Below are 12,475 nucleotides of genomic sequence, written 5' to 3'. Positions count from 1 at the left end.
TCCACATGATTTACATAATGAATATATGGATAAGTTGAAAAATATTAAAAGATCAAAATTACTATTTAGATTACAACACCCATTTAAATATGAATTTATTTAAATTCAATTAGTTTGTTAATCTCGTTGAATTCTAGTTATTGGTATTTGTAACAAAAATCAAATAGATTTAACAATATTTTAACTAGCTTGTTAATCTAGTTTAATTCTAGTTACATTCTAGTTGAATTCTAGTTGTTAGTAGTTGAAACAAAAATCAACTAGATTTAACTAGAAATAAACAAAAACAACAATATTTCAACTAGCTTGTTAATCTAGTTGAATTCTAGTTACATTCTAGTTAAATTCTAGTTGCAACATCACACAATTAATTTTTTTGTTATATAAATGGGAGGTGAAAAACAAAATAAAATCTAAAAATGGTGATGTTCCAATTGAAAAAACTTTAGATGATTTAGGAATAACAGAAACAAAATTAACTCCAGATGATGGTGCTTTAAATAATGTTACAACAAATAATAATTATGAATATTATCTTTATTGTAAACATCAATTAGAAATATTAATAGCATCTGGAAAATGTAAAAAATTTGTTGATAAAAATTTAACTTATAATGAATTAGATACAATGAAATCAGTTGAAATTATTAGATTATTTAAGATTTATGAAGCCGCGAGAACAGCTAAAATTAATGACGCGATATCAGAAAATGTAGTAAAAGGTTATAGTAAATTATGTAATTATATACTACCAATTGAAAATGAAAATAGATTATATTCCGATTTAAAAAATGACTATTTAGTTATGACTGAATTAAATAAATGGATTGGATATTTATCATTTCAATTAGGTGGATTTATGACATTATTATCAACCGGGGTTATAACATTTTCAAATATTGAAAGTAAAAATATTTCTATAATAAATGAGCGAGGTGAAAGAAGTGAAGGAATTAACTGTGAAGAAAAAACCGAGAACTCAGAAACAAATTGAATGGTCTCGGCAATTAGAATTAAATCACAAGAATATAAAAAAGCTGTAAAAGAAAAAATAAGTAATAAAAATGTTAATAAAAATGGTGAAAATATTGTTATTTCTACTCCTTCTGATAATAGAATATTTGATAAATATCTATATTTTAGAGTTGGATTTGTAATTGTATTCATTTTGATTGGGTGTAATTGGTATAAGAAATCAAATAAAATTCATGATATTAGTAATTCTGAACCAACTGCTATCAAAAATGAAAGTACTTCTGAAATTCCAAAATTGATAATAAAAAAAATGGATTAATATTTTAGAAAAAAAGCAAAAAAAATAATTGAATATCACCATGTGGGAGCCGTACGGCACCATCTCACTACTTTTGTCTATCTATGTGGAGCAATTAAATTGTCCAGATAAGTCATTTCGGATTCTAGATATTCATTATTTTTATTAATTTATTTTGTTTTTATTTGAATATTGTATTACAGTCGTTTCTTATTATTAGTTTTTTCTTAAATTGAAAGATGGCAGCACTGAGTATGCTAAAATGAATATTTGAATTTGAATTTGTTAATCAATTAACATAGTAATTGATTACTAATTTGATTAAAAATTATATCATAATTAAGTTAAAAATACATAATTCATTGATCAGTTTTCATTCTTACATTCTTTTCATTCGGAATAATTTATAATTTCAAATTTCACATATTTTTTTAGCACCAACAACATTTACTTAGGTGTTTTAGCTAAGTATATAAGGCAATTCATTCAACCACTGGAGTAGCTCTGGCCAGCAGAGGCATTTTGAAAATGCACCTTCGTCCACTCTCCGGGTTTCTCCTTCGGTTTCGAATTTCGAGATTGGTAGAAATTACATTAGGCGCCTTTAATATAATGTGATTTCTACCAATCATTGAAGGAGATCCCGGTTGACGTGGGTCTCCGGGGGTGTAAGTAGAAATGACGGGGGATAAGCGTCCCGTGGCGCCTTTCAATAATGGGATGCTTATCCCCTGAAAACTCTATAGGTCGACGATAGGGCAATTTTGCTAAAACTTACCGTAAAAACATTGAAATATTCCTTTTAATCACGAGAGAATGATGACTATCCTCCTGTCGTCACGGCCGAGCTAATTTAAATAAACCTCGCTTTCAGAAACCAATGAAAACGTGGTAGTTCAATGCCGGCTAACTGGTTTGTGTGTGTTGTATGTACTACGTGCTTATTATAAAACTGCTAGCTATCCAATATAACAACAACGTTGTGCAACACCTGTTTGATCGATCAATATTCAAATGAAGCACTCTCTTATAATAACATGTAACAGATGTACTGTATGATTGTAGTTGTTTATAAAACGACTAAGGTCATTTTGGATTCTAGATATTCATTATTTTTATTTTCTATTCAATCAACAATTTCTAAATCATGATGACCGTCTTCATTTTTCCCATGATATATTATTTTAAATCCTACTAAATCTTTCAATTCCTCTGTACTCAATGAAACCCATTTATCGGGTAAAAACACTTTAAATTCTCGTGATGTACTAACATTACAGTAGCTTAAATTAGCTGATACTTTCTCTCCATATTTAGTTTTTATCTTTTCTAATTTCAATATTTTATGTTCAATTTCTTTTGTAACATCAACTAACTTTTTTATTTCAAATTGTTTTTTTGCTGGTTTTATTCTGTTATTTATTGTTGCTAAGAATGCTTTTCTATCTCCCATTTATAAGGAAAACAAATTACTTGTGGTGATGAGTGGGGATTACTTCCCCTGTATATAACAAACACGCTATTAACCGTTCTCACCCAAGCCTCACAGCATCTATTTATCCAGGTACAGTTAACACACGCGCAGCTGTTGTTACGCGCACTCACTGTTTATGTGTGTCACAATTTTACTGCGTAATATTTCTAAAATTTCAATTGTATCTTTTATTTCTAGTGAATCAATATAATTTCTAACATTTTCCATGTAAGGTTTATTTGATTTATCAATGTATTTTTTACAATATGGACAATGATATTGATTTTCATTAACATCAATTTGTTCTGTCTTATTCTCTTCCATTTATAAGGAAAAAAAATTACTTGTGGTGATGAGTGGTGTCTCGTCCTCTCGTCCTCTGATCTGAAAGCCTACTTTCCTAATTACTCACGGAGACTGCCTTAGTCAATTTTACCGATTCGGAAATGTTGTTACAACGTATAGGGTCCGCTGCAGCCCAGGCCGCCGACAAGGTCGAAAAATCCTTGACCCGGTCCAGCACATTGGTGCCAATCAAAGCAGGTACCTTCTCATGGTAGTCGGTACTCTCAACAACAAGCATAGGGATTTCCATATCCAAATCGGCTGCTTGCAACCGAGCAACGACATAACCGGAATATGGCAGGGCCGCACCACCCGCGGTCGTTACCTCAAGAAAATCAGCTACTGGCTGCACAGGGACTTCGGGCATGTAAACCTCGACAAACTTCCTCGAAACCGTGGACACTTGTGACCCGCTGTCAATTAAAGCATAACAAGGTACCCCATCCAATGAAACTGTCGAGAGATTGGCTCTACCAACGACGCGATAAGATATATTCGTTTGAGGGCTGTTCCCTAATACCGACGTGTCACGCGTCCGCCCCTCGAAACGGACACTTTCTCTTTTGGGTCATACGAGCTGTTATTACCAGAGAGACTGTCATCTCTATTAGAGAGACCATCTCTATCACCCGAACTACCGTTACCGGCTGACAAAGGCCTGTTATCCATGTTTCTACTCGGACATACGCGACGGATATGCCCAACGCCGCCACAGGAAAAACACGTCCGCTGCGAAGGTGTGGGCAGCCTTGGACGAAACCCAAACGAAGAAGCTCCTCCGTAGCGCTGCCCTACCTGACTCCTAAAGGGAGGTCTTGGAGGAGGGACCCACAACCTAGGACGGTTCTCCAATTTAGCCTCGATAGCGGCCATCCGCTTCATCACCTGATCAAAACGCCTTTCCCACGAGGAGGCGGGATCCCCAGAGTGACCGGGTGTGTCTTTAGAAGACACTTGAGAATTCATAAGTTTTTTCGGAGGCACCACAGACTTGAAATCTCTCCGTTCCGTTTCCCCTTCAATCTTTCTAGCCTCTGTTACGATCTCGTAATAGGTCGCGTTGGAATAAAAGAGAAAGCGTGTTCCCATGCGCACCATTCCATTACGGAGACCACGCCAAAACTGACCACGGAGTGTCTCGGAACCGACAGCGCCCGCTCCTCCTGGCAGACCACGGACACGAGCAGCTACATCCTCAAGCCTACAAGACCACTGAGCCACTGACTCGTCCGCCTTCTGCGACATCATATAAAACTGGGCTAAGCCTTCCTCTACCGAAAAGATTTCCCCAAAAACAAGAGCCATCCTCTCTAGAATGGTGGATACATCCGCGTTCGGACCACAATTAAACAGAACAGCCGCAGCATCCCCTCTGAGGGATCTGCGCATGGCTTGAAGAATCGAACCCTGACCATAACTTTCGTCTCGTAGCAGCGCTTGAACCTCAAGCTTCCACTGCCTAAAGGTAAGGTCTCCTTTGGAGACACTCTCGCCAGAAAAAGTACCTAACCTGGGCGCTTGAATGGCGAAAGTTTTCTCGACCCGTTGTGGCTGTAAATTAAAAGACAAACCGGGAAGCGGCTGCTTAACTGGAGTAGAACTTCGAAGGTTACAAGGTTGGGAGGACTTTCCCCTGCTAATCAGCTCATGAACTAGACGCTGCTGGTCCTCCTCGTCCAATTCTCCAAAAGCTTTATAAACCGTGTTAAAAGTCACGTCATTTTTAAAATCAGGTTTATTTTCATTTTCCTCAACCGTCACCTGACGTAGTTCCCCATCTTCTACCCCATTAAAAACACGAAAAAGAAACTTTTCTTGTTCTCTTTTTGCAAAAGCCGCACACATAGCTCCCCCTGCTCAAGGTTGGTACTTTGCGCTTGCGAATTGAAAAAATGCCATCGCTTGGCTCGCCACGCATCCGGAAGGAAAAAGCACATAAAACCCCTCTACCGCTGAGCCGTGTACAGCTACCACGGGGAAACTCTGGAAAGCTACCCTTATATCATTTGCCGTATAATGAGACCCTATCCCCGAAATAACTACCTTCTCGTGAAATGCCATTTTCAAGTACTTCATAAGCAACAACACCACGTAAATAATACAGGTACGTAACATACAACCAAAACTACCTGTTTCCAGTACCCAGAACAATTAAACATAAAATTAATACACTGAATAACTGATTCCTCAGTTTACATGCACACAAAAGAAAAGCAAAATAGAAACTTGTCTTTAATCACAAGATGCACGTGCAAAAATCAATGCGAACAATCACAACAAATAAGCAAGCAAAAAAAAAACAAAAACAAAAAACAAAAAACAAAATAATGATAATAAATAAATAAATAAATGAATAATAAATAGACGAATAAACGAGCAATTAACGCTCCGTTTTCTAGCTATCTGGCACAAAAATAAGCATTCAGCCACCGCTTTGCGACTTCCGCAATCAAGCGAACAAAAAGCAAAATAAATTGAAATCACACTGAAACCCAGCGTAGAATTGGAAATCAACTGAATAAAGCAAAACTTATATCAATGAGCAGAATTTAAGAGTTTTCACCTGTCACGACGAACGCGCACTGCTCCAGCAACCTGACAAAAGAGTCAGAAAAGGATTATTTTATTTCACGCCGGCTGAATTTAATTCGCAAATATCAGCTTAACACGGCACAAGAAACACGACAAAAATACACCGTGCGACGATTCGAATACGACTGAGCGATCCTATTGTCACCGTGTCAATATCAACAACGACTCGAGCTCCGATCCGTTGCTCGACGATCCAACCGCAGCGATAGAAACAATATTTTCCAATTTCAAACTGCATCGAATTCCAGAACTCCGGATCACAATTTAACACTATACATATATCTCAACCGGTGTACCCAATTTAGATTCGACAAAATCTCCGCACTATTCTGCGGATCGCGATTTCACCGCACTAGACGTTCCCGCGCTTTCCAAACGCAAATTGTAGATCCACGTATCTTCCGGTGTAGTGATGACCTTCCCAATCCCAGCGAGGGTGCCAAATGTGACGGGGCTTTCTTGTAAATCCTGTATATGCCTCGTCTGTCCGGAGGTCCACTCCACCAACCAACATTAAACAACAACGAAAGACCTGCGGGAACAGTGTAAATCACATCAACATATATTTCACAGAGTGGTTGCCTGGAAGGCGACCGCCAACAAACTAACCAATAAATATTACACATGCTAAATAATTAAGTCAGAATCATACGAAGCTTTCTTACCTGCGGGAACAGTGTAAATCACATCAACATATATTTCACAGAGTGGTTGCCTGGAAGGCGACCGCCAACAAACTAACACTGTTCCCGCCAAGACTTCAAACTATATGCAGACCATGAAGATGGCAGCACCGAACGGAGGCTATCAATTATACCGCCGAATAAACAGCCCGGCAACATTTAATCTTCTAGATTTCTCTGGAAACAATATAGGAAACAATTCAATATTTAGATTATAGAATATTAATTATTCCTATAATCTAAGAAAACAATGAACTACATTTCGGTATACACACTGCATTCAGTTCATATCCATTTAACTGCAACAATGCTCTTCTAACAACACACTTAAATACATTTTACTTTGTTTTGCCCAATTAACTACTTTAAACTAAAGAACTTTGGTTTATATCAACAATGAGTATGACCTGCAAATTCTAACCTTGGGGGGACAAAATATTGTATTACTTAAAATTGTATTACTTAATTTTTGGATCTAGAGCCTGGAGGTATTTTGGACACATATGAGGGTATTCTGGGTGGAGGGATTCTGGGTGTGGGATATTTGGGTGGAGGTATTTTGGGTGGAGGTATTTTGGGCGGAGGTATTATGACCCGGATTCACCAATCACGTGCTGCAGCCATCTCTGTGAGAGAAAGTGTAGCTTCCAGGTTCTGCAACTTTCGATTTCGATTATTAGAAGTGTACCTCTTTTTAGGTAAGATTTACTCTGTTTCGTATCATATGAGCTCTAATTATTAGCCTATTAGATCTGTGGTTGTAATGATATCTTTACAGGTTTATTATTTTGTGATATCATTTCTCTTTTTATATAAATTGTAGTTACACCGAAGGTAACTTTCCGATTTTTACTTCGGATATGTGACGTACGTACTAAACACTTAGATAAATCTCTGTCAGCCCAAAGGGACGTACGCCTTCGTCAATCTCTATGGCATCCTTAAACTATTCTTGAAAGAAAGATTGAACTGGGGGTCCAGGGACACCATTGCCACTTGGAAGTGGTTTCAAATGCTAAAACACTACAACAATTTCAATATTCAACGCCTCCTGGTGATCACAAAAGGACAATGACCTCGAAAATCACCACAAGCATAGAACATATCAGCAGCTACGAATTTTTGTAATTGATTGTGATAACAAAATATGCCTAGGTATCGATGTAATATGGAAGTACTACTGAGTTATTCTACTATTCAATGCCCCCTGGTGACCATATAGAATAACTAATGACCTTGGAAATCACTACATTCATAGACCATGTCATGAGCTACAACTTGTGCTAAAAAAATATGCTTAGGTTTCAATATGATGTGGAAAAACCTTCCTTTTTCCAACAACGAATGAGTACTGATGACACCAAGATGGCCGCCGACTGCATCATAATTGGCTGATAAAAAAAACGCATCTACGTTATTAAAAATCCCTTTCCAAAGAATACCCGTCGCAAATTGCATGACAAATGGCAAACCAGAAGGAAGCTACAAGACTCAGAATTTGGGTCAAAATTGACATTTTTGGTCACAAAAAGGTCATAGGACGGCCATCTTGAGTCCGTTCGACCCAATTTTTCTCATGCCGATGGGTCCTTTCGGGGGAAATATCAAGGTAACTGATCAAAGTGTCTCCAAATATCAAGACATTACATTGAAGTGTCTTTAAAACTTCCCAAAATAACTGGATCCTGTCTGTGGATGTACGAACGGACGGACGACGGACGCAAAGTGAACGCAATATAGCCCGTTGTGGCTTAAGTCCCAAGTGGGCTAAAAACTGTTTTGAATTGCTATATTAAAGATTTCCACAGGAAATGGGGGACTCGCCTTTTTGGCAAATAGTAGGCTAACACCAAAGCATAACTTGCAGCAATTCTTTTGACACCATCTTGATTTAAATCCTTATCTATTTCTTTCAATAGAATTTCAGACACATTTTCGACTTTCTGTATATCCTCTTCTATCGGCCGAAGTTCACAGCCTGGTCCACCCTAAATTATTTCGCCCATTGTGTGTCTTGGCATCGATAAGAGCAACGACACAAAGCGGCTCACTTCACTCAATCTGCAATGAGTGTAACACAATTCAAAATGTTATCATATGTTTAACCGAGTTACAGATATGTCTAGGGTAGAATAAACCAAATATCAAGACAGTCACATAGTTGAGTCGGCTTTAATAAATTCCCATTCCAATTCTTGTGTCAATTGGTAACCTTCGTTTCTCCTCCAATAAACTAACAAATACATTTCCTTTCTATGGTCAATATCACCTAGTTTTAAAAATTCGGGTTTTTGATAAATTTTGATAGTTCCGACTTTTTAAAAACTTTTTCGATCCTGTGATTGTGGGACTTATATTCTACTTAGGCCATATTGTAGGTCAAGGACTCGTATTTCCATCCCCGTAAACAGGGTAGGGGGAAGCGATGGCGCACGACTTTTGATCCATCAAACATTTCCCAGTTACTGTAAATATCATTATGTTGTACGTGTTCTCTTCTATGAACTTGAATTTGAACTTTGGACTTGGACAGTTCTTGCCATCCTCCCCCGGCAGCGATTGAACCTGATGGCATCAAGATTGTCGCACCTCGTGCCGGGAGTCGTACCGACGCCGGTCAGGTTCGAATCCCTGCCGAGGGTATTCAGTAACCTGACTGTGGTTTAGTTTCACGATCGGATATTTTCAGAAACCACATTAGGTATGTTATAAGCCCATCCGATATAAATCCGATTATAAAAAGCTTACCAACGATAAGGTAACTAACTATGCCGAGGGAGGAGGATGGCTTCTTGGGTGTCTCTGTCCATTCTAAAGTTTTCAAAAGAATTTTCAGAACCCAACAAAAAGCTTCAGACTACAACACGAGGTACCCCGGTATTTGCCCTTTTTAAAGAACATTTTGATTTGTCGCCCGCCTTCAGAAAGATAAGTACTTGCGCCCGATTTCGTGATCCTCGAATTAGCGTTCGTTCGTGAATTGCGCGCTTACTTATTGGGAAACCCGGAAATGGCGCAATAAATGAATGGTAGATAAACACATTTAGGTCTGTCTGCAGAGTTTCCAGAACCTGTCATGTCAGGGCCCAAGACCTGACATGACAGGTGGGACCTCAGGTGACAGGTCGATTTGCTAAAATGAAAATCGTTATGACTGAACCGATGATAGGCGATTAGAAGATATGATAGGCGCGGATTTAAAACAAATGATAGCCGATAAGAAACAAAAAGAACATATCTTAGTGCTTTCTGAATATATTATTCAAAAACAAAAAACAAACTATGATGTGTTATGAATTCATTTAAGAATTTATGTTTGCCTTGTAAAGATGCAATGATTGTGAATTATTTGAGAACATTGAAAGAAATTTTTACAATTAATTTATTTTTTTGTAACATGAAACATGAAAATATCAAGATCAGGCAATGATACTAGTAGTGCCTTATGTAATCATAATCAGCATTAATAACAATCATTATACTCACTATGATTAGGCCCTATATTATTATATATTATTATTAATTACTCGCAATATAATTAATTCACCAAGTGCACATACAATTTAAAAACATTTCAGTCCAAGCTTATAAGTTGACATAGATAAATTAGACATAACACTGATTAATTAGTGAGACCTCACACGGCAACGCGCGCCATTTTGCAGAGCTTCTCGAGACCTGTGGTGACAGGTCTGCATTAAAACTGATGAAATGAAGGAAAACATTAATTTTTATAGTCTCTTTATAGTAAAGAGTATAATATAAATTGCTAACCATGGATAGAATTAATCTAAAGTTACTATAAAACAATAATTATGAAGCGAGACCTGACACGGCAGCTCGCGCCATTTTGCAGAGCTTCTCGGGACCTGTGGTGACAGGTCTGCACTAAAACTGATGAAATTGAAAAAACTTTACTTTTTATAACCTTTATATAGTAAAGAGTATAATATAAATTGCTAACCATGGATAGAGTTAATCTTAAGTTACTATAAAACAATAATTATGAAGCGAGACCTCACACGGCAGCTCGCGCCATTTTGCAGAGCTTCTCGGGACCTGTGGTGACAGGTCTGCTTGAAAACTGATGAAATGGAAAAAACTTTACTTTTTATGGTCTCTTTATAGTAACGAGTATAATATAAATTGCTAACCATGGATAGAATTAATCTTAAGATACTATAAAACAATAATTATGAAGCGAGACCTGACACGGCAGCTCGCGCCATTTTGCAGAGCTTCTCGAGACCTGTGGTGACAGGTCTGCATTAAAACTGATGAAATGAAGGAAAACATTAATTTTTATAGTCTCTTTATAGTAAAGAGTATAATATAAATTGCTAACCATGGATAGAATTAATCTAAAGTTACTATAAAACAATAATTATGAAGCGAGACCTGACACGGCAGCTCGCGCCATTTTGCAGAGCTTCTCGGGACCTGTGGTGACAGGTCTGCACTAAAACTGATGAAATTGAAAAAATTTTACTTTTTATAACCTTTATATAGTAAAGAGTATAATATAAATTGCTAACCATGGATAGAGTTAATCTTAAGTTACTATAAAACAATAATTATGAAGCGAGACCTCACACGGCAGCTCGCGCCATTTTGCAGAGCTTTTCGGGACCTGTGGTGACAGGTCTGCATTAAAACTGATGAAATGAAGGAAAACATTAATTCTTATGGTCTCTTTATAGCAAAGAGTATAATATCAATTGCTAATCATGGATAGAATTAATCTAAAGTTACTATAAAACAGAAATTATGAAGCGAGACCTCACACGGCAGCTCGCGCCATTTTACAGAGCTTCTCGGGACCTGTGGTGACAGGTCTGCATTAAAACTGATATAAGAAAAAAACTTCATGCTTTAAATTGATGAGTTGATTTAAAATCAGTCTCAATAAAATCAGTCTCTATATTGCATTCGGCTCTTTTACATGTACATCATAAAGACAATGAATATAAATAGTGAGACTTCAGGACTTCAGGACAGTGAGGAGTGTTGCCGAACTGTGATAGTGAGCAGATAATTTTCAGTGTCTTATTGCGGAAACGAAATATCAAGACCTCGATTCATCTAGCGAAAATATTCTCTTATAATGTGCTCTTATTTCTACATTAATTAATTCATCTATGCCTGAAACTTATTTTTTACCTTTAATACAGAAATAAGTCATAGTTTACACATAAATATTTTCTTCTTATAAATCAACCTTTCAAATGAATTATTTGTCAGAACATTTTCCTTATCGTTATTGTTGAATCATTTTCGATATTAACGACGGGTCAGAATATTCATTCAACTCAAAATGTTCTTCCATTCATCTAACACATGCCTAGATATTTCGCCGTTTCGTCAAATATTGTCATGAGTTTGGGTTTTTTCGGGACCTGACATGACAGGTCAGACCTGTCATGTCAGGTCTTAAGACCTGACATGACAGGTTCTGGAAACTCTGCAGACAGACATCAATCGATAAACAACCAACGGGTAAGTGAAGTGTGATTCATGGAGTTCTGTGTGAATCGTGACATGACGCATATAGGCCCGATCTGTTGAGACGTGTGTATGTCTAACTGCAGTTTGGGTCACCTATCCACTGGGTGGCGCTAGTGTTATTAAAGAATAGTGTTATGGTAAGGTTAGGTACATAACTAGCTATATCCATAAAAAATTCAAATAGCTTACTGAAAGAAAGCTTGTTGGAATGGGGAGGGCTCAAATAACAATATGCTTTTTAAATTTTTGAATTATCTTCAGTAGTTTTTGAGATATCGCAAATTGAAGTTTGAAAATTTGAGCGAAAAGTGTCTTCATGTTCATGTTTCAATCACAGGGGCTTGTAAACTGGCTTGGATTTTACTTCCGGGTTGTTGATAATCTCACGAGAATGGCGCTAAATTTAAACTGCAAATAAATTCAAAATATCACAGAAATACCTCGTGTTGATGTTGTTTATTTATCCACTATAGAGTTTTGATAACCAATTGGCTGTTAACCCTTTCGCTACGTGTGACGTTTTGGAAACGTCATATGAGTGACACTTGCTGTGCGTATGACGTTGTAGAAACGTCATGCACCTATTGATTTATAACTCGAACG

At 37.2% G+C, this 12,475-nt stretch overlaps 3 protein-coding genes across 6 annotated transcripts in view; 1 reads left to right on the top strand and 2 right to left on the bottom strand.

Annotated features, from left to right (window-relative positions):
* The window catches only part of LOC141909167 (uncharacterized), a 31,752-nt gene extending 29,646 nt beyond the window's left edge, over nt 1–2,106 (bottom strand). The window contains exon 1 of the mRNA XM_074799552.1: nt 2,052–2,106. Within this exon, the coding sequence (XP_074655653.1) occupies nt 2,052–2,062 (11 nt within the window). The 5' untranslated portion in view covers nt 2,063–2,106. The remainder of the gene's footprint in view (nt 1–2,051) is intronic.
* Nucleotides 1–12,475, bottom strand: part of LOC141909360 (pre-mRNA-splicing factor ATP-dependent RNA helicase DHX16-like) — a 415,810-nt gene that overhangs the window by 200,883 nt on the left and 202,452 nt on the right. The gene's annotated exons all lie outside the window — the stretch shown is intronic.
* Nucleotides 11,837–12,475, top strand: part of LOC141908642 (abasic site processing protein HMCES-like) — a 46,808-nt gene continuing 46,169 nt past the window's right edge. Inside the window, exon 1 of one of the 2 annotated variants that reach the window (XM_074798761.1) lies at nt 11,837–11,863. The gene's annotated coding sequence lies outside the window, so the exon portion shown is untranslated. Of the gene's footprint in view, nt 11,864–11,899; nt 12,010–12,475 lie in introns of those variants that run through there. The other variant, XM_074798760.1, reaches the window with a different exon arrangement.

The sequence above is a fragment of the Tubulanus polymorphus genome, chromosome 7, assembly GCF_964204645.1.
Source record: "Tubulanus polymorphus chromosome 7, tnTubPoly1.2, whole genome shotgun sequence".
NCBI classification, from domain to species: Eukaryota; Metazoa; Nemertea; class Palaeonemertea; order Tubulaniformes; family Tubulanidae; genus Tubulanus; species Tubulanus polymorphus.
The sequence above is the reverse complement of the archived record's forward strand: the minus strand, read 5'-3'. Positions and strand labels throughout refer to the sequence as shown.